We start from the raw sequence: 22,259 nt of genomic DNA, 5'->3' as shown, positions 1-22,259 counted from the left end.
TGAAGTTCCAAGTTGGGTCTGTGAGAGCCAGGGCTGAGCCCAGGCCTCTGATCATAGCCCCTGCTTCCTCCCCATGTGTCCAGGCTTGGGGAGAGAGTGCCCAGGGCAAGGGTGCCCCCATGGGCCTAAGGAAGAGGGGCTCAAGAGAAGAGGTTCCAGGAAAGGGGTGCTGCCTCCTCCAGGGAAGGCCCCCAGCCCTTAGAGAGGGTTCCCAGAACCCTCTTGGGCTTTCCAGGAAGAGTCAGCAAGACTGCACCAAGAGTCCTGGGCCCTTCCACCTCTGTGTCTTCATCTATGGAAAGGGCATCTCAGACCCAGGGCTCTTTTCCTCTCAACTCTAGGCCAGCACCACCTCAGCCACCTGGCCGCAGAGAGCATGCAGACAGGACAGGGGGCCAGCAAGGAGCCCATCTGATGCTTATTTCTTCCCCTGCTCCTCCCGACTCGGCCATTCCCTCTCAGCTGGATGCACTGTGGGGCCAGCCTAGTGCTCCCTGGCTGAGAGGGCCAGCGTGCGTGGGGCTGTCCTGTGGGTCTCAAGAAGGAAAGTGAGCCTGCCCAGTGGATTGCAGCACTCCAGGCCTCCCTGTCCCTCACTACCTCTCAGGGTTTGCTCAAGCTCATGTCCATTGAGTTGACGATGCCATCCAACCATCTCATCCTCTGTCGCCCCCTTCTCCTGCCCTCAATCTTTCCCAGCATTAGTGTCTTTTCGAATGAGTTGGCTCTTCACATTTGATGGCCAAAGTATTGGAGCTTCAACTTCAGCGTCAGTCCTTCCAATGAGTGTTCAGGATTGATTTCCTTTAGGATTGACTGGTTTGAAATCCAGGCCAACCAAGGGACTCTCAAGAGTCTTCTCCAGTACCACAGTTGGAAAGCATCAATTCTTATGCTAGAGATGGGGAAACTGAGGCCCAGAGAGGAGAAGGGATGCCCCCAGGGGCCACCCAGCATGCCAGGGCCCATGACAGTAGCAACCTTTTCCTGTTTCTTACTGTCCTGGCTGGGTGAGTTCTTCATCTTTGTGCCATCCTGGCACAGTGCAGGGCAATTGAGAGAGTGGGCTTGAGTCAGCCAGCCGTCTGGGTTCAAGTCCAGACTCCACCACCTGCTGGCAGTATAGCTTTGGGTGAGTTACTTCACCTCTTCGTGCCTGTGCTCTCATTCAAAACCTGGGACTAAGCATACTTGACTCACAGGTGATTGTACAAAGAGTGCCTGGCTCCTAAGAGACACCTAAGACTCACTCCTAAGAGTGAGTACAGCTGTTAGTCTGTCCCAAAGCTCACCAGGGCACAGGATGCTCTGTTGGGCAGGCAGAGGTGGTGTGACCAGGGCTGGGCTGAGACCTTGCAGCTGGGGCCTGTAGCCGAAACCGTGATCCTGAGAGCACAGGCTGTATGGGACAGAAGCCAGCGTGGAGTCATCATGTGCAGGGCACAGCCTCAGGTCCTCATCACCCCAGCTCACTGCCTCCTCCCTAGCCACGTTCCGTGAGATGCTCTCCTTCGAGCTACCAAAGGTGATGATGTCATCTCCCTGCAAAAAACTCAGTCTAAAAGAGGCCAAGAGGAAAACAAGCTTCACGCTGAAGCCTGACTCACTCCTGGTGGGACTTCAGGAAGCAGGGGCAGGGAAATTGGTGGGCAGAGTGACCAGCCAGACTCATGTTACATGACAGGTGTGGATGCTTCTAGCTGTTCACGGAATTGAGGGAGCACATGGGATCGAGGGGGTGGGAAGCCCATACCATGGCTGAGGGCAGGGCAGCTCTGCGAACACATGTCTTCCAACAGACCCAGCAGCCAGAGGTTGACTGTTGCCCCACACCCAGGCCCAAGAGGACAAGTATGGACAGAGCTGCCATCTCCAGTTCACCACCTTGGGAAAGTGCAGGGCGACCCCTTGTGGGTAGGAGGGGCCTGCAATTCAGGGTCATCATTTTCCCTATCAAAGTTATACCTACCTACTCGTTTGAGACAATTAATCAGAACAGAGCATGCTGTCTCATAGAGGCAACCTCTGAACATTTCTGACTGATTTCCTTCCTGCCCTCTTCTTGCACACATTTTTTTCTTTTTAAAGTTTTACTCTGGGAGCAATCTATATTTGATTGTTTATCCTGCTTTCTTATAAAATGTTTTCCCAAACCCTTTTTAAGAAATCCTCATAAATGTTTTAATGGTTTTGTTGTCATTTGTCCAATGGGTGTAACATCATTTAGGGAACCAGGGCATTTCTTTTTCCAACTTGTCACTGTCATAAACAGTGATGTGATGGTCATCTTTGAACTTCCTCTGTGGTCAGCACCTCTGATCTTTTATTTCCTTAGAATGGTCACCCAGATATAGATTTGCTGGAGGGAAGGAATGGGCATCTTTTCAAGTTTGAAACCTTACTGCCAAGTTGCAGTATGGAAATGCAGTAGGAGATGTGCCTGTTCAGCCTCCACCCCCCATCAGTGTCTGAGTGTGTTCCCTTTCCACACCTGTCTGGTTGGCCTTCGCCAGCAGCAAGAGTTGGGAGGACTTCAGAGTTGAAGTGTCCTCACAGCGACCTGGTCCCACTGTCTGACCAGAGCAAAAGTCTCCTTGGCAGTGTCCCTGATAGTTGTTCACACAGTCACTGCTTGCATACCCCCCCAATGATGGGGAGCTCACTACCTATTGTTCAGCCACACAGGAAATCTCATGGGCTATTGGAAGGAAAACACTGAGCCATCCCCAAGAAGTGCCCAGGTAGTGTCAGCATCATCTGCATCTCTCCCCAGGCTTCTGGCATGCCTGGATGACTCCCCACCCCTACCCCCTGCCCAGCTTTGCCCTGGCTGCTCCCTGGCACAAATTCTCCTTCCCACCTCCACTTCCACCATCTCTCATTTCCCAGGCTGCCCTCCATGCTGATTCTAGCCTGATCTGGAAGTCAGACGATCTGATCTCTCATCTCAGCTCAGTCCCTGATTTGCTATGTGTCCTTGAGCAAGTCCCTTGGCTTCTTTGGTCCTTAAGGGGGGCCTGTCTGTGCTAAGAGGGCTGGCTCCTGAGCCCCACTGAGCTTTGCCTGGGCTCCTGGCACATGTGATCTCCCAGAGGGGAACGTGGCAGGGGCCCAGGTCAGGAGAGCCCAGTCAGTCTTGGCCTCCTTCCCAGCCGGGGTGGGTGGCAGCCCCTGCGAGGCTGTCAGCAGTCACTGCTCACACTGACGTTTATGAGCAGAGGCCATACCTTTCTGGGAGGAGAGGCGGGGGGAAGTGTTGGGGGTAGAGAAGCCTTTGTCCCATCCAAAACTCCTACTCCCTTTGGCCCTGCCCTCGTCTGTAAGCACAGCCACAACGGGACTGAGCCCTTCCGGGAAGCGGCTGCTTTCTGCCCAGAGCTGCCTGCTGGCCTGCCTCCCCTCCATCCCCTGCCTCCCTGCCTCTGCCGTACAGGTCATCTCTCCCCCTCTGACCCACAGGAGGGCAAAGCCACTGGGCTAGGCTGAGCTGGAGGCCTGGGAGATTTCTCCTCCTGAGCGCAGGCCTCTGCTTCATGGTGAGGACGCACTTGGGAATGACAGACAGAAAGGGCGAGTTAACTGTAGGCTTGTGGAAAAGCCTGCTGAGCCTGACCTCCTGCCCTTGTACTCTGGAAACTCTTTGGCAAGTCCTTCCACATGGCTCAGTTTCACCATCTGTTAAGAGGGTCGATGATATTCCCTACCCCATAGGATTATGGGAAGAGTTAAATGGGAGCCTAACAGGCCATGGAGCCATGAGCACAAAGCCTAGCACACAGGTGGTGCTGTGTAAAAACCCATTCTCTTCCTTCTCTTTGTCCTCTCCACAGCATCCACAGAGCTTTCACAGCCTTTGTGTACTTTTCTTGGCACACTCTCTGAGGATTCCAGCAGGTGAAGACACCTAATGCTGTTCATCTTTTGCTTGCCCCCTCCCTGTTCAACCACAACTCGGGAATGGTGAGCCCAGCCTCTCCCTAGGTTTCCCTCTCATCTTTAGGACTTCCCTCTTACAGTTTATGCTCAGTAGTCTCAGCCCCTGTCTCCACATCACCTGGAATATACCTGCTCCTTCTCCCTGTACAAGGTCCAGAAGCAAATGCTACTGAAATCACTAATGGTTACTGAACACTTGCAATGTTAATCTGCTGAGCTAAGTCCTTCATCAGTATGAATGCATCAAATTCCCCCAATAACCCTGGGAAGGCTGGCCCATTATCATCATCCCAGGTTTCTGCCTGCGGAAACCAAGGCACAGAGAGGTTGTATGATTTGCTGAAGGTCCCCCAGACAGTCACAGGTAGAGACAGAATATGCCATTGCTAGCATCTGGTCCTGAAATCTGAGATCTGAGCCACATCCTGTATGGTGGGGAGTCAGAGCTGGCCCTCCTGGTGCCTGGCCTGGGGACAGTCGTGTGGGAATGGTGTGCTGGTTTGGCAGAAGCCCCTGTCCCTGGGGCCTGCCTGGCCACTCACGGTCCCTGATGGAAGGCTCTGGAATGGCTGGTTTTCTAATTACACAGTGTGGCAATACTTCCCAACTCACCCCTTGCTCTTCTCTCATCTTCCTGCTTCTTCCTTTGGTGCACATGCAGTATCTTCTTTATTTGTGTAGCTTTCCTTCTTGTTCATTTCTGAAGCAGAGACTTTGGGGGGACTGCATTGTCAGTCCTGCCTCGATCCTCACCCTCTGCGCTGCTGAGTGCCCCGGGATACCTCGACTCCCACTTCTGACATCTTGACCCCTGCCCTTGGCCCCAGCTGTATGAGGTCAGGTGCCAGGTCCCATCAATCTCTGAACCAAGAGGCCTGCAGAACGACATCCCAGGGTGGGTCTGGCTGGTGATGGCCCCCACATTTCCCACTTCAACCAAGGAGTCTGGAATCCTACCATTGGTGCGGCACCCCATTCCTATCCCTGTTCTCCTGTGAAATGTAGGTGTCTTTCAAGGGCTTCCCTTGTGACTCAGGTGGTAGGAATCTGCCTGCAATGTGGGAGACCTGGGTTCAATTCCTGGGTTGGGAAGATCCCCTGGAGGAGGGAACAGCTACCCACTCCAGTATTCTTGCCTGGAGAATTCCATGAACAGAGCAGGCTACAGTCCATGGGTTTGCAAAAAATTGGACACAACTGAGCGACTTTCACTTTCACTTCTGGGCTTCCCTGATATCTCAGTTGGTGAAGAATCCACCTGCAATGCAGGAGACCCTGGTTCGATTCCTGGGTCGGGAAGATCCGCTGGAGAAGGGAAGAGATATCCACTCCAGTTATCTGGCCTGGAGAATTCCATGGACTGTATAGTCCATGAGGTCGCAAAGAGTCAGACACGACTGAGCAAGTTTCACTTTAAGAGCAAGGACCGCAAGACTGAGTTCATCTAGTCCCTGATTTCAGGATTACTGGAGAAGGGAGGCTGTGGAAGTTGCGGGCACCAGGAACCAGGTAGAAAAGGTACCCCCAGAAGCGGTTGGAGGGCTCACTGCACTGTCCCTGTCTTGAGACCAGCACAACTCAAAGCGTCTTCAGAGTCATAATGTGTCCTCTCTACTGCACACTGACTGGACCCTAGGCCTTGACCGCACGCAGAGCCCTCCTTCTGGCATAACTGGTCTCTCCCTTGAACCTGATCAGTGCTGAGGCCCTGCCTTGGAGCTCAGACGGAGTCTTCTCCCCAGGATATCACGGCTGCCAGGAAGGCCAGTAAGGATCCAAAAGACATAAGGCAGTGGGCCCAGAAGACCCAGGCAGTGTTGCTGTCACCTTCTAAGTTTAGATTTACACATTCAGCATGTATGGCCCTTTTTAGGATTTTGTCTGTAATTCTAGTAGGCTGTCACCAAATGGTGGTAATGGTGCCTGGGCAAAAAAGACATGATTACTGGAGGAAGAAGTTATTACTTTATATACCGCTATTGTTCTACATTAGCAAATAATAGTAACGAATACTCCTGTTTTATTTGCCAGACTTTGTTCTAAGTGTTCTGCTTCACTTAATCCTCGGAACAGACTTTTCTGGTAGTTCCTATCACTAATCTTGTGAAGTAACTTGCCCAGGATTACAACCAGGGTTTGGATCCAGAGTCTGTGTTCTTGACCTTTTTGCACTACTTTGGACACAAACAAATACCCAGGGAAACATTACTATGGAAGCAGACTGTCTCCTAGCACAGTACTTCTTTTTTTTTTTTAATATTTCTTTCTTTTGTTTGTTTGGCAGCGTCGGTCTCAGCTGCGGCACGCAGGATCCTCGTTGCATCGTGTGGATCCTTCTAGCTGCTGTACACAAGCTCTCTAGCTGTGCTGTGCTGGCTCCAGAGGGTGGGCCCAGCCATTGCAGCCTGCAGGCCTAGCTGCCTGCGGCACATGAGATCCCAGTTCCTCAGCCAGGGATCGAACCTGCGTTCCCTGTGTTGAACCTGTGTCTCTTGCTTGGCAGGCAGACTCTTTACAACTGAGCCACCTGAGAAGCCCTAATGGGTTATTATTTGGCACCAAAAAGGAATGAAGTCCTGATACATGCTGTAATGTGGATGAACGTCACAGCGAGTGAGAGAAGCCAGACAGAGGGCGATTATTGTATGATCTACTTACTTGAGATGTCAAGAATGGAACCCCATTGAGAGAAAGTTAAATCAGTGGTTTCCTGGGCCTAGGTGGGATGAGGAAGTGGGGGCTGGACGATGAGTCAATGAATGCAGAGTTTCTGTGGGGGAGTAACAAATAATGTTCTAAAATTAGACTGTAGTGATGGTTGTAGAACTCAGTGAATATACCTAAACCCACTGAACTGTACACATTAAATGGGTGAAATATTAGCTATATAAATAGTATCTCAGTAAAAATGCTTTAAAAAAAAAACATGTAGGAGAGAGCTAGTTTCTTTAATATATAAAGTACGGTTGCAAACTAACAAGAAAAATATCAAACCCCAGCAGAAAAAAAAAATCACAAAGGAAACACAAATGATTCTTAAATGCAAAAATTCTCTCTTTTTTGTAGTACATATCATACAAGTCAAAGCTACTCTGAGAAGTCTACCTCCTAGATTAGCAATGATGAAAGCTATTGATGAAGAGTTGGAACGTTAAGTTGATACAACTGCAGCTGGGGGTGGGGAGAGGAAGCTAATGGTAACTGTCATCTTTAAAAATGAAAAGTGCATGTACCCATATACCCAGCAATTTCACTTTTATGAACTTATTGGGCAAACGTACTCTCATATGTGCAAAATTATATATACACACATGGAAATGTTAGTTGCTCAGTTGTGTCCAACTCTTTGTGACCCCATGGTCTGTCCATGGAATTGAATTCTCCAGGCAGGAATAATGGAGTGGGTTGCCATTCCTTTCTCCAGGGGATTTTCCCAGCCCAGGGATTGAACCTGGGTCTCCTGCGTTGCAGGCAGATTCTTTACCATCTCCACACACACATTTATATATGCAAAGTTATTCATTGCAGCACTGCTTGTAACAGAAGAGTAGAAACAATCTAGACAGTTATAGTAGTGATAAGAAAGCACTATAAAACTTGCCCAGAGTTGACAACACAATACAGTAGCTCTGTTTGTACTGATTGATCTGGGGGAAATATTTTATATATATATATGTCAGATTATTATTAAGTGAGAAAGGGAAGATGCAGAACCAAGTGTATAATCTGTCTCCATATGAGTGAGGGAAAAGAAAGAATGTGCATACATATGTATGTGCTGTATGCATTTGAAAATGGAGAGCCCATCTTTGGGGTGGTCTGAACGAAATTAACATAGCTGCCGAGTAAGGGAGCAGGTGGCTGGGAGCAGGGCTGAGGGGAGACACACTTTCACTGCTTTCGAGGTTGTGTTCTGCCTATGTTGCCCCTTCAGTAGCCATTTAAACCACACCACTCTGGGCCATGTGTCGGTAGGTCATGTGACTGCCAGCCGCCCCTTCATGACAGCGGTGTTAAAGGTGTAATTCCTCGCCACCAGCAAGTACTTTCTTCCTTCACTCTAAAAACCCACCACCATGGGATGCACGAGACAAGTGCTCCGGCCTGGTGCACTGGGAAGACCCAGAGGAATCGGGTGGAGAGGGAGGTGGGAGCGGGGATCGGGATTGGGAATACATGTAAATCCATGGCTGATTCATATCAACGTATGACAAAACCCACTGGAAAAAAAATAATAATAATAAAAATTTAAAAAAAATAAAAAATAAAAAAAAATAAAAACCCACCACCAGCTCCGTCCTTCATTCACGTGTGAGTCTCCCAGCCTTGGGATTCCCACGTGTGCTCTGGGGTGACTGGTGTCCTCTGGACCTGGGACAAAAGGTGTCCCCGTGTCTGCCCCTGGGGACGCAGGGCATGGAGGCTGAAGGGAGAGGCCGTGGGGACCTGGGGGGGCATTATTGTGGCCTGGTGGACCCCAATCCCTTGTGTTTGCTTCCTGTCCTCTAGGCACGCCCCAAAGGCGAGGGTCTGACCCCGTACCAGGGCAAAAAGCGCTGCTTCGGCGAGTACAAGTGTCCCAAGTGCAAGAGAAAATGGATGAGCGGCAACTCCTGGGCCAACATGGGGCAGGAGTGCATCAAGTGCCACATTAACGTGTACCCGCACAAGCAGGTGAGGGGCAGGGTGCAGGGAGCAGGCGGGGGAGCAGGGGCATGTTCAGAGCGGGAGGAGGGGCAGGGCAGGGTGTACTCAAGGGCCTTCATCTGGAACAGATAGGGGAGGGTTACCTTTTCCCTTACTGAGCCCCAGCTTGCTCCTTCATATGATGGGGATGAGACCACATCTATCCAAGTGAGCCCTGTCCTTTGCTTGTCTCATCGGAAACTGGTGGGGGGAGAGGGGGTTGGAGAGAGGTTGGTCCTATTTTCCCAGGCAGGGAAGGAGGATAAAGGGGCAACTGTACCAAGACCCTGAGACCACAGACTGCAGTGAATTTTAAAAGTAATGGCCTGGGGGTGCGACCATGACACAAAAAGGGATGAGGGGCAGCGGAATACTGTAGAAAAGCGCACTTCATTGGTTCATTTGCCCAGTTGGCGCCTGTACACAAAGCAGCTGCTGGGTGCCTGGGACTGTGCAACAGGGCTGGTGGCCAAGGGCCTGCCTGCCCTGCTCGGGGGGGTGGGGTGACGTGGATCATCCCAGGGAGGCCCCACTCACTGCAGGCTGCAGAGAGGAGGCGGCATTTACTCTGGGACCTAAAGGAGGGAAGAAAGCTACACCTGTCACAAGAGGGTGGATAGCCATCCCCGGAAGAGGGCAGAGCAGGTGCAAATACCCTGAGGCTGTTGGACTTGGGATACTCAAGGCTCAGAGCTCAGTGAAGGAGCAGGAGGGTGGAGTGGGAGGAATAGGAGGGCTAAATGGGACAGTCCCCAGAGGAATTTGGGGGGCCCCACAGGGGAACGCCAAGAAACAGCTTCATTTACAGGTGATTACTCCGGTTGTGTGTAGAGATTGGTCTAGAAGGGCTGGGAGACATGAGGAGACCTGTAGGAAAGCCATGGCAATAGTGCCAGGCAAGCCATAAGAAGTCTGTGGGTCTGTACCTGGGTCTGACACAGAGCATCACGGGACTGGATGTGGATGGTGAGGTGGGGCCAGGAATCCAGGAGAACCATCGCACTCTGGCTTGAGCTCCTGAGTGGATGGAGTTGGTCTTGACCATGGTGGGCAGTCTGGGCTGGGGGCAGTTTGGAGTGGGACATAGGTGTTCTAGATAAAGGCAAGAGACCTCTGTTACATGTTACATTTGAGATGTTCCTGAAAATCCAGGTCAAGATGTCAAGAAGGCAGTTGGGTTTGTTTTTCTGAAGTTCATGTAAGAACTCAAGGTGGTTTACCCATAATTGGGTACCATTGGCCTAAAGGTATTTAGGGAATGATGAGACTTCCTGCAGAATGTGAACAAGATAGAGAAGGGATTGCCCAGACCATGTGTTGTGGAGTCCCAGCATTCAGAGGTCAGATGAAGGAGAAGCATCCAGTGAGGAAGACCACAAAGCAGGGAGTCCCCGAGATGGGAGGGAGTGCCCTTCCAGGGCTCAGGTGCTGGCTGCTGCTGAGCTGACATGACCACGGAGAAGGGCCCCTGTGGTTTGGTAACAAGGAGATGGTCCCGAAGCTTTGAGTGTGGAATCACTTTTACCTGGAAGATTTTTTGAGCGGCAACCCAGGTCTGAGAACCACTGAAGCCAATGCCCTGCAGGTCAGGCATAAGTGGCGTGAAGATATGAATTCACAAGGGGATCTGTTGGCCAGGGTGGTAGCCCTGCTGGCTGAGGTTCCCTGGGCCAGGCTGCAGAGGAAATACCTTCACTGTCCACTTTGTCAAAGGGCATTGATTGTGGACAGAAGCAGAGAAATGGGACCCTAGCTGGAGTAGAGACAGGCCATTGAGATGGATGTTATAAGGTGAGAGAGCCTGGAGCATGTTACAGGTAAATGAAGATGGCCCAGAAGAAAATAAAAGGCTGGTGATACCAGGACAAGAGGCATGCCTTATGGTCAGCCCAAGAGGGAGGGAGGTGGGGGATGACTGGGGAGGGACATGGAGCAAAGAAGGGGGCCTTCACTTCCAAGACTTCTGTCTTCTCAGTGAAATGGTATGCGAAGTTTTCAGCTAAAAGCCAGGGTGAGGAGGGGTATGGTGGGCTTGCTGAAGGATGAGGGAGGAAGCAGTTCTACCAGGGAAACATAACCAGACTGGCCAGCAGCGTCCAAGCCCAGGGGAGCTTCGAGAATTTAAGTGTCACCAAAGCTGTCAGCTCAGTTCTGCACCTTGCCCAGCAGTGTTCACTACATGCAGGCGCGGGCCAGAGACAGTGCAGGGGCTCAGGGCCGAGGTGTGCCAGGAGAGTGTTTCAGAGGGAAGAAGGCCGAGTTTGGGGCATATTTGGAAAAGTGTGATGTTGGAAATGCCTGGTCCAGGGGTATCTGCTAGTTGGTCAGGAAACGAAGCCAGAGGAGCCCTGATGGAGAGGTAGGGCCAGGACTAGGTTCAGGGGAGGAGCTGAGAGCTGCCACGAGAGCGGGTTTCTGAAGACCAAGTCCAGGGTGTGGCCAAGGGCTGGTGGGAGAGAAGGTTAGGGTTGGTGAGGGAGTCTGGGTACTGAGGAGCTGGGGGTAGGGCGAGTCTTCCCTGAGGATGGCAGGAGCAGGCGGTGGAGGAGGGCATAGGGAAAGGGAAGCCGGAGGGTGGGGAAGAATCCCCTGAGGCCGTGGTGTCAGGCTGAGCTCTGAAGGGGCCTTGGAGGGTTGGCAGACCAAGGGGACTGGACTGGGGTGGGAGTGGCAGAGAGCGGGGTGCCCTTCTGGTGAGGGAAGAGTATGTGCAAAGTGGAGAGGACAGGACCGAGCAGAGCCTGGAGGAGTCAAGGAGGGAAGCAGAGCTCGGAGGGAAGGGCTGGCTCAGAGACTGTGACCCATAATTTGGTCTTTGTCCTACTAGGAGGTCTGGGAGTTGTCCAGGCGAGCTCTCGTGGCTGAACTATTCTGTGATTTTATGACTCTTGGGCAGGCCTCTGCGGTCTCTGTGTGCTGGCTCTGTCCCCCAGGGTGTCCATGGTTGCCAGCACCCACCCTGTGGCTCCCAGGAAATAGATAGGAAGCTGGCCACACAGCCCAGCAGATGAGGGGCTCCTTAGCGCAGGGGCCTGGTCTACAGCCTGATGACACCGAGGGAGACACTGAGGCCCTAGAGCGCCAACACAGGCTTGGTGACCCGGTGGCTGGGGCGCAGGACGTGTGGCATGCACATGTGTGTGGAGCACATCAAGGATGGGGCTGAAGGTGAGCAGGGTAAAGAATCCTTAGCATCCAGGCTCCTGAGGTCTTCCTGGCAATTCCTGAGCAGGTCTGGGACCCCAGTCCAAAAGCACCTCCCTTAATGTCCGACCATCAGCACACATGCCCAGGGCCCTGGGCCATGGCCAGTGCTATCAGAAGGATTCCTTTTTTCCCTCTCTGGACACACTCCGCTGAGGACTGCTTGACTGGTCTGTGTAGGTTCTAAAGGAAGACCAAGGTCAGGGTGCTGCCAGGCCTTCCAGGAGCTTCCTCTCCAACCCAAGGGATGGGATTCCATCAGACAGGGCTACCTACTGGCGTTCAGAGAATTCCTGGCCTGAGTCACGGCTGTGGCCACGCTCTGGGTGCCATTTGCTGAGCACCTGTATACCCTTCGTGTGTGCTCTGCCCGCAGACCAGGTGCCTGTTCATCCCGCTTCACTGGGAGTGAACCTGCAACGTTGAGGAGTCATGTGGCCTTTCCAAGGCCCCCACATAGGCGTGGGGCCTTGGAATTGAGTTTGCACCTGTCTTTGGAGCCAGGTCCTGAGGCCAGGCAGGCCTCTGTGTCCTAGCACTGCCATCCTTGAACTGGGTGGGCTGGAGCACACCACTGGGCTCCCAGCGCAGGAGGGAGGAGGCCAGGCTGCAGGTGAGCCTCAGCCACTGGAGACTCGGGAAGATCTTGACCTCAGTGAGCAGTGGCCAGGCACTCCTCTGCATGTTTTATACCCTTTACCCTCTCAGCCATCCCAGGAGGTCAGCTCTGTTGTCTCCCCTTCTTACAGAGGAGGAAACTGAGGCAAAGGGCATAAGTGACTTACCCAAGTTCAGTAGAGAAGCTGAAACTCATGAAGGGTGGGGCTAAAGAGAACACTGCAGGAGACAGATGGAGGGGAGGGGTCGGGGAGCAGCAAGTGCAGGTCAGGGTGGCTGGCTGGGGCAGGAGTTGGAAACAGGCCAGTTCCTGCCAGAACTCAGATGTATGGTGCTTGAGTCTGTGCTGGCGGTCTGGGAGGCTCAGTCCTGATGACTCTCATGGCCCGTGATCAAAGCAGAGGGGTCCGGTCCATGCACCCAAGTCCACTGGGGCCCAACTCCCTGCAGTGGTTCCAGCCTCCTTGACCCCGCCCCTGTATTGCCTTAGCACCCCTTCCAAGAGGCCAGAGCTGTACCGCCATCCCCCAGGCTGGCAGCAGCCTCATGTGCCTCATTGTCTCCATCCTGAAAGCTTAGTGCAAGCATCGCCTCCCTGATCATCGCCTCCAGACGCGGAGTCTCTGGACCAAATGCAGAAGAATCTTCTGAGCGCGTGTGGCTCTGCTCTTCCCTCTCCCAGTCATTCTGTGCTTGTTAGTTGAGCCCCTACTGTGTGAAACAGGGAGACTGAGACCCAGAGAGAAGAAGGGACTTGAACGAGGTCACTCAGCCAGTCAAGGGGACCTGGGACCCCGATCTGCCCCTGCTTTACCCCTCAATCTCCTGTCACAGGGCTCTTCTCCCTCAGGGAAGTGGCAAGCTGGGGGCAGGACAGAGGGGGTGATGGCCCTGCCAGGCCCCGCAGCAGTCAGGAGCCTTTGAAGAGCTGAGAGGAGGGGCTCGGAGCATCTGTCCCCCCAGACTCCCCCCGCCCCCTGCAGTGGAGAGGGGCTGCTTTATTTCTCCTGATCCCTGCGCTCTGACCTGTCGGCATCCATCTCTTGAGAACTCTCCACTTCCCCTCTCCCTGTTCCCCACTACATCTGTTTCCCGTCAGACTCCAGCTGTGGCTTCCCCCTGCCGGCCCTGCCCTCCAGGAGAAGAAAACAAGAATGGGCTTTGCCTCCCTGCAGGGGATGGGGGTGGCCCTGGGGTGATCAGTCCCAGCTGCTGACTGTTTTCCCTCTGCAGAGGGCAGTCGCCTTGACAGCTTCCCCACCTCCTCCACCCAGTGCCAGGGCAGGGCTGAGCCAGGACCCATGGAGGGAAGGGGCACTGACAGGTCGCAGCCAAGGAGCGGGAATGGCCAGGATGTTGCAAGTGCGTTTCCCCAGGGGTTCAGCTGGTTCCCCTGTTCCCAGCCTGCCCCCTTCTACATAACAGCAGCAATGGTGCATGATATTAATACTAATAGACAGTTTGCTCTTTAGGTACTAGGCACTGTTCTAGTAACCTTGCATATTTACTCTTAACAACATATTTTAACATATTTACTCTTCACAACAACCCCATCAAGTAGGTACCCTTATTAGCCTATTGTATAGATGAGAAAGGGGACTTCCTGGTGGCTCAGTGGTAAAGAAGCCGTCTGCCAATGCAGGAGATGTGGGTTCAGTCCCTGGGTCAGGAAGATCCCCTGGAGAAGGAAATGGCGACCCACTCCAGTATTCTTGCCTGGGAAATCCCGTGGACAGAGGAGCCTGGTGGGCTACAGTCCATGGGGTCACAAAAGAATCAGACAGGACTTAGAGATTAAACAGCAGAAATAGAGGGGAAAAGTTGAGGCAAGAGAGGTTAAGTGACTTGTGAGAGGTCACACAGCTCATAGGTAGCGTGAGCCCAATTCTGACATGAAGGCAAACTTTTTCTCCTCTCCCCTAGACAGGAAAGCTGGTCATCTAAAAGCTTCTTGAGGTGAGGCCAAGGGTCCTGCCCTGTTTCTATGTCTTCCCAATGTGGCTGTAGGCCTGGAAGCACAGAGATGACTTTTTATGACCCTACATCAGAATCCTGCCCACCCACAGTCCGTCACCCCCCGGAGCCCTCTGACCTGTCCGCTCCCCACCTGCTGCAGTGTCAGCTGCAGGCCAGGCACTGCATAATTACGCAGACAAGTTGGTGTACTCCTTTTGAGCAGTCTGCAGCCTGCCCGGGGGCAGCTCTCACACTCAGCTTCCCTCCAGGACCATCCCAGGTCCTGGTCACGGGCACCAAGGCTCCCTGGGCCCACACCAGCCTGCAGTTCCTGCCCCTCTCCTTGGCATGTGGCTGCCATCTGGCCCTGACCAGCTCCCTTTGAGTCCCCTCCAAGTCCTGCACAGGGGACCTTGCTACAGGTAGGGGTTCTGGGCTGGGGCTACTGCTGCCAGCCAAGAAAACGTCTGCTTAATAGCCTCCATATGTTTTCCAGAGAAACAAGCTAGCTTTTGAGAATACCAGAGGGAGCAGGGAAGCCCCCTGTGTAACAGAAATGTGCTTGTACATGCTGAACACCCCTCAATTTACAAACATCTAGATGCCTGACTCCTCCCTGTAAACAGGCTGTAAAAATGGTCCACTTAACAGATGTGGAAACTGAGGTTCTATGGGGTCACACTGTGAGTGATCAGCATCAGAGGTCTGACAAGTCACCTCCTTTCTCTGGACCTCAGTCTTCCATAAACAAGGCAGGCACTGTGCCAGGCCCTGGGGTGCGGGATGAATCAGAACACTGGCTGCTGACCTCACAGAGCTAAGGGCTTGCTTACCTCAAGCCTGAAATGCCATGACCCCACCCAGGTTAAACTCTATTTTTAAATTTACTTTTAATTGGAGGATAGTTGCTTTACACAGAGAAGGCAATGGCAACCCACTCCAGTACTCTTGCCTGGAAAATCCCATGGACAGAGGAGCCTGGTGGACTGCAGTCCGTGGGGTCGCACAGAGTCGGACACGACTGAGCGACTTAGCAGCAGCAGCAGCAGTTGCTTTACAATGTGCAACAGCATGGCTCAGCTATGTGTATACAACTATCCCCTCCCTCTTGAGCCCCCCTCCTGTCCCACTCCTCTAGGTCATCACAGAGCACTGAGCTGAGCTTCATGTGCTAGACAGCAGCTTCTCGCTAGCTATCTATTTTACACACGGGCATGTATATATGTCAGTGCTACTCTCAGTTCATCCTGCCCTGCTGTGTTCACAAGTCCGTTCTCTATATCTGCATCTCTATTCCTGCCCTGCAAATAGGTGCATTTTCCTAGATTCCATATATATGTGTTAATATGTGATACTTGTTTTTCTCTTTCTGACTTACTTCACTCTGTATAACAGGCTTTAGGTTCATCCACCTCACTTCAGCTCACTCAGATTCATTCCTTTTCATGGCTGAACTCTTGAGTCTTTTTCCTTTTTTTTTTTACCACACCACATGGTTTGCAGGATCTTAATTCCCCGACCAGACATTGACCCTGAGCCCCCACAGGGAAAGTGTCGAGTCCTAACCCCTGGACCACCAGAGAATGCCCTAAACTCCCCTTGAGTCTTGAGGCCACAGGAGCAGGTGTGGGGGTGACAAGTGGCCTGGGAAGAAGCAGTGTGTGCTGGGAAGCAGGGGATATAGCTTGGGTCTCCCTTGAGGTGGGCCTCCGTTTCTTCAGCTTAATCACGTCTGTGCACCATTTGTGAGCTTCAGGTGGTGGCGGCTCAGAGAGTGCTGGCTGGGGGTGGGGTGTTGGGAGGTGGTGGGCAAAGTAGTGTCTAGACCTGGGGCTCTGGGTACAAGATGGGTCCCAGCTCAAGGCCTCAGCCTGAGCCCTTCGGTTCACAAGACACGTGTGTTACCTATAGCAGGCAAGAGGCAGGAAGGGTCCTGGGTGCTTTGGGCAACAACCTCTGACTACAGGTTCATGTGCTCTCTCTCTGCGCCCTCCCTGCATATCTGTCACCTTCCTCCTGTCTACCTGTCCTCTCCCCACATCTGTCTCACCCCCCCCTTCTTTGGTGTTTCTTTCTCTCCACCCCCTTCCTCCCCACCCTTGGGCTCGCTTCCTCCTTCCTCTCTGCAGAGACCCCTGGAGAAACCCGATGGCCTGGATGTGTCCGACCAGAGCAAGGAGCACCCCCAGCATCTGTGCGAGAAGTGCAAGGTGCTGGGCTACTACTGCCGGCGTGTGCAATGACCTGCCGCCGGCCTTGCCCCGCCACCCTCCCGCCCGCCAGAGAAGACGCCACCCCCTGTGTGTCCCCTGTGTGTGCGGGGGTGTCCTCGCAGGCTGACAGGTCTAGGGGGGTGGGCTCTTAGGTTCCTGGCTCATGTATGTTGACAGTGTTACTGATGTTGCTGAGCGCCCCCAGAAGGCTGAGTCTCTGAGACTCCCTACAGTGGGTGGGTCTGTGTGAAGGGGTCGGGGCGAGCAGAGGTCAGCACACAGGACCCCACAGAGTCCTTAGTGTCCCCCGCAGGCTCTCCTCTGAGACTCCCTTTGGGGTAAACAGCCTTGTATTGGCCACAAGTGCACTAAATTTACTGTGAATCCCAGAGCCTGCAGGGGACTGTCTCCCCGAGACCAGCCAGGCCGCCTTCTCCCACCCAGAACCTTCCAGTTTGCCCTGTGTGAAAAGCCACTCTTGCAAAGCCCCAATTTTCCAAGTCAGCACGCATGGCGAGCTGACACCAGTTCTAGCAGCTGCTGGGGAGTGGGCACTTCTGCCCCCTGCCACTTTGAGCCCTCTGACCACCTCTAACGTCACTGGCTTGGCACGTGAGTGCTGCACCCCACCCCCCACAAACCCAGGGGTCAGGGACGAGTTGGAGAGTGTTCCAAGATGTGACCTGGTGCATGTCAGGACACGCCTCCACTCCCCTACCCCCCCACCCCTGCCACATACTTCCCCTATTGCTTAGATTTTGTTGGTCCCATCCCCTTCCATCCCTCTTCCCCTCCCACCCTTGCTGGGGGGCAACCCTCAGATGGAGGCTGTAGAACCCAGCAGTGAAGCCACTCTGGCAGGAAGTACACAGGCCTGGAAGATCCAAGTCCCAGGTTCTAATGCTGACCCCGCCAGTGATGCCTTACGGAGTCTTGGGAAGGGTTCTCATCTCCCCGTTTCCCCACTCATCCGTGAGAGAATGACAGCAGAGAGGTGTTCTGATGTCCCGGGGTTCGTCCTGGCTGCACACTGTCTCCTAGAGCAGAGAGCTTTATTTGGAGAGGGTTTCCAGGTCCTGTACGCCCACTATCCTATACGCCACAGAGCCGTCAGTCACTTAATAAGTCTTGTGGAAGGACCTCTGTCCTTCCCTGTTTGCCCCTGAAGCCCCAGCTCTGCCTGTTGTCCCCTACCTACAAACATGAAGAAGTGCCCCCCACTTACATAGGCAACCCCAGTACAAGCTCCAGAACCTCTCATTTGCAAAGCCGGGTTGATGATTCCTACCTCCCCAGGGGACGGGGAGGCTTCTTGGCTCTCACACTGGCCAGGGCCACGCTGTCCCAGCTAGCGGGAGGGATCACCTTCCTCTTGGTTCTCTCCCCAGTGAGAAGCCCTATTTTTACTGTTATGTCACCCTTCCTTTCTCCCGGGGGTAGCCGGCTTGTCAGAGCTGAGTCACTTGATTTTTGCCCCAACATTATGCCTCTGTGAGGGGGGAAAAAGTCAGACCATGAAATGGGCCTGAAATTCAGTGTTTACCACGGCTCAAGGACACCCAACTTGTGTCCGGTCGCCTTTTGTTTTCAAATGAAAATGCTTTGTGCAACTGAGGAGTTACAGCGAAGTGTTTATCAGGGGTCCAGGGAGTGAGACGAAGAGATGGAGTGTGTGTTTGCAGCCAGAGGGCTGCAGGGTAGGTTTGTGGGGGAGGCCATGCCCTCTGAGCACTTAAGAAGAGTGTATTTGCTCCAGCCTGAGCCCCATAGCCGCCTCCTTCCGGCCGCAGGGACAGAGGTGCGGGTCCCTGGCTGTGAACACGCTCACCGCCCACCCCTGAGGAGTCCCTCCCGGCTGCTCCCTGCCTGCTTCGTGGTGTCAAGGTGAGCCAGAGTCACCCTGGCCCAGGGCTCTCCTTCCCGGAGGGGAAGCTGTTACTGTCAGTCATACTAGTGCCCTGCTAACGAGAACATTTGTTGTGGTGGACATTGCGCTGGTCTCTGCTGTGTGGACCAGGCTCAACGCCTCCAGGGACCTGGCTCCATGGGGGGACCTTGGTCTCAGAATACCGGGGCTGCAGTTGTGGGGGAAGCTCAAACCCTAGAAAGAACCCAGGCTCCAGACCCCTGGAGGCCAGGGCCTCCCACAGGTCAAGAGGGGAAGGGCTATCACCCCAAACTGACCTTTGCAGTGGGCTTGTTCAGCTAGCAGCCACTGCACCCCACCATCTGTACAGAGCCGGCCAGCGGGGCTGGGCCTCCCCCTGAGGCTGCCCTTCTGCCCCACCCACTCCTGTACTGTTTGGCTGAATTTGGGAGCTCTCTGGCCTCAGCAAGAACCACTGCTGTCCAGGCTGGTGCTGTGAGAATTAAGTGCTCAGAGGGCCTGGGTGCCCAGGAGACAAGAAAGTGTGTGGTTGTAGTACATTCAAAAGGGACAATCGCTTGCAGTTAGTAGGTCTAGCGATCCAGTTGGGAGAGAACCGTGTTTACCCCATATGAAGTATTCGATAGTTCTACTTGTGAATTTGTATTTATTTTGAGTTATACTTGACACAGAATTCCTTTTGTTTTTGTTTTTTTAAAGAAAAAAATACTATGTGTGTATTTTGAAACGAAAATTCATGGATGTTAAAATTTCTGCATGGTTTCCAATTTTTCTCACAACACTGAATTTGTTACCTTCTCCCAAAAACTTCACAGTGATTTTTGTCTGTATATATTTGAGGGCTTTTTTTAAGAAAAAAAAAAGAAAAAGAAAAATATGATTGCTTGATTTTTGAGATTAAACAAAAAGAGAGGCATTTTCAAAACTTCAGAACTTTCAGGAGGGCAATGGAATATCAAAGGAAGATTTCTGGAAGTATTTTTTGCAAACCTTCTGGTTGAGCTGCAAGAAAATATTTATGGTGAGAATTTTTCTCTTTTTCCTCTTTTGGTTTTCTTTTTTTTTGGTTTGTTTGTTTTTTTGTTTTTGTTTTTGTTTTTGTTTTTTTACTATGCTTTGGTCTGTAAAAAGTCTGCAACTGAATTACATTAAGAAGGAAATATTGTCTACATAGAATATTATATGAAGTTGGTACATAATTCTGATGAGGAAAAAAAATCTTTGCAATTCTTTAAGCCATATTATTGTTATTCTCTGTTGTTTTCCTTGGATGAAAATATCAGTATTAGGTAGCCAGCATATTATTCAAGTGCTTAGACTTATTCATGTGTTCCTGTCCTGTATTTATACATATGTGTATTTGGGAAAGTATTACCTTTTGTAAGGGAAGCTATTATTAGATACTTAGTGAAAAAGGGAATGGTGAACCCTTTGAGCCTCTTCAGCTGAGGATAGCACAGCATTAGAATCCATTCTCTTGCACCTTCTTATTATTATCTTGTTATTACGGTTATTAATCTTGGGGGGGGGGGCGGAAGTGAGCCAGGTTAGGAGGAGGCGACATGTGACTATGTAGCCCCTCCATAAGTCGGCCAGCTCCAAAGATGGCCTCCTTGGCCTGGTCCAGGGCTCCCACTCAGCAGGGCCCAGGGAGGGGAGAGGAAGCAGGAGGAGGATTTCTCCGGCCTCCCTCTTCGGAGTTTTGCCATCTGAGCCGTGCCTCAGGGCCCTATGCTCTTTGAACTTGGATTTGTCACCCAGAGCCTTGACGCCTGCCCTCCAGCATCTAACGGACTTGAATCTTCTTGGAACAAATATTAAATCCAGCATCACTACATCGTAGCCCAGAGTGACAACTAACCCTGACGTCTGGGAGGCGTCCCGTCTTATGGGAGCTCACCGCTCTCTGTTGTCAACTTCACCGTTCAACCTCCTCCACTCCTGTGTGGTGACCCTGTCGGTGTCTGTATCTGTTAATATGTGTGTGTCCAGCTAAAAAGACAAACAGAACCCGTGGGCCAGCTCGGAGGGTGCGTGGAGAAGCCTCCCAACCTCTCCTGAGGGCCGCCCTTGGGATGGCATTCCGTCGTGTGCCTTATTCCTGGAGAATCTGTATACGGCCTGCCTATAGAGATATAGCCTTTTCATGCTGTATTAAAAGAACTTTTAAAAGCAAGAGAGGCTCCTGGGTTTCCTTGTCTACACAGAGCATCAGTGGGGAGCTGGACGTTTTCACAGACGCAGGAGGCCACGAGGGGTGGGGGGCCTTGGGGCCGCCCCTCTAGTCTCTGGGTGTCTGGGATGTCTTGTCTCACCTTGTCTCTACCCCATGCATTTGCCTCCTCCCAGCCCCTCTGTCCCCAAGCAGACATTCTCCGGGGCGAGGGCCCTTCCCCTGCAGGGCCCCAGACTGGGCGAGATTGTCAGCACATTAGGTCACGGCTCGCTCTGCAATGGGGCTCCCGGTGACCATATATAGGAGTGAATCTTCCTCAGAGACGGCAGCCCCAGGCCTCCGCTGCAGCTCCCACTTGGCCTTCTCTCCAAGCCCGGGATTTGGGCCTCAGATGCTGAGTATCCCACAGTGAGCAGACTCAAGTGTCCGGGACCTCCTGGAAAGTCCCCGGGAGAGGAGACAGAGGGCCCTTCTTCTGAGCAAGGACCAGGCTGGGCTGTCTCGATGTGGGGCTCTTGCCGAGGGCCACAGCTCACAGAGCCTGGAGCCACAGCCGAGTGAACGTTAAGGAACCATCTGCATACAGAGCCCCTCCACTCAGGGTCAGTGCGTTTTTGGTTCTCAACCCGACTGCTCACCAGAATCACCTACGGGAGGCTTGGTCCCACCCCAGAGATGCTGAGACACTGATTTGGGTTCCCTGAGGTTCTTAGAGTCCTTGATCAGTCCCACATGCACTCTTGAGCAGCACCAGGCTTGGAAATGGGCCTTATGGTCCCGTGGGGCTGATGGGGATGGAAATGAGGAGACCACGGGCAAGGGGCTCCACCTCCCTGCTGGCCATTGCATCCTCAGCTCCAAATCCACTTGCTGCTAAGAAGACACCGCCTGAGGTGTGGTGGGAAGTGGGTGGTGGGGGAGACTAGAAGTCCAGGTTTTTAGGTGCAATTTTCTAATTTTTAAATTTTGGCAACTAGTTTATTAAATAGCCAAACGACATGTCTGTGGGCCAGTCCATGCCTCCAGACTGCAGCCTCTGAGATGGAGCAGAGAAAACAAGATGTAAGTCCTTGGGATCAGGGAACACGGATGGGGAAGTGTGGGGAACAGGCAGGAACAGAGGTCCCTGACTCCAGAAGCCGGACCCCTTGCCTTCTTTGGGGTGCACAGTGAATCCTGAAATCTATCAAGCCCTTTCCCTTTATTGGCGCAAAGAAAGAATTCACCTCTGGTGCCTGGCTTCAGGCTTTGTGAAATGACGGGCAGGGCAAGTGGGTGTCATTGCAGCCAAGCAGTGAGTGGAGAGGGGACCCAGCCCAGCAGAGTGGGTGGGGAAGAGAATAATCCCCCAAAAGAGGGCATCTCCTTCTAGCCCAGGGAGGGCTGCGTTCCCGGTACAGGTCTGAGGACTCAGACCCGTCCATCTCAGTGGCCCTGTGCCTGGTCGTGCTGGCTTCCAGATCAGTCCTGTCTCCCACAGCTGGGTGACCCTGAGCAGTTCCCCTGGCCTCTCTGAGCCGTGGCTTCCATGGGGATGTTGTGTGGATAAGTCAGCCCAGTGAATGCAAGGCCCTGCACACAG

The 22,259-nt window shown here is 52.8% G+C and overlaps 1 protein-coding gene across 1 annotated transcript in view; it reads left to right on the top strand.

Moving 5' to 3' along the window:
• ZCCHC24 (zinc finger CCHC-type containing 24) overlaps positions 1–20,677 on the top strand; it is a 64,031-nt gene extending 43,354 nt beyond the window's left edge. The window contains exons 3-4 of the mRNA XM_061161924.1: positions 8,446–8,610; positions 16,530–20,677. Of these exons, the coding sequence (XP_061017907.1) occupies positions 8,446–8,610; positions 16,530–16,643 (279 nt within the window). The 3' untranslated portion in view covers positions 16,644–20,677. The remainder of the gene's footprint in view (positions 1–8,445; positions 8,611–16,529) is intronic.
• Positions 20,678–22,259: the final 1,582 nt, after the last annotated feature.

This window comes from Dama dama, chromosome 15 (assembly GCF_033118175.1).
Source record: "Dama dama isolate Ldn47 chromosome 15, ASM3311817v1, whole genome shotgun sequence".
NCBI lineage: Eukaryota > Metazoa > Chordata > Mammalia > Artiodactyla > Cervidae > Dama > Dama dama.
Note: the sequence above shows the minus strand (reverse complement) of the source record. Positions and strands in the feature narration are given on the sequence as shown.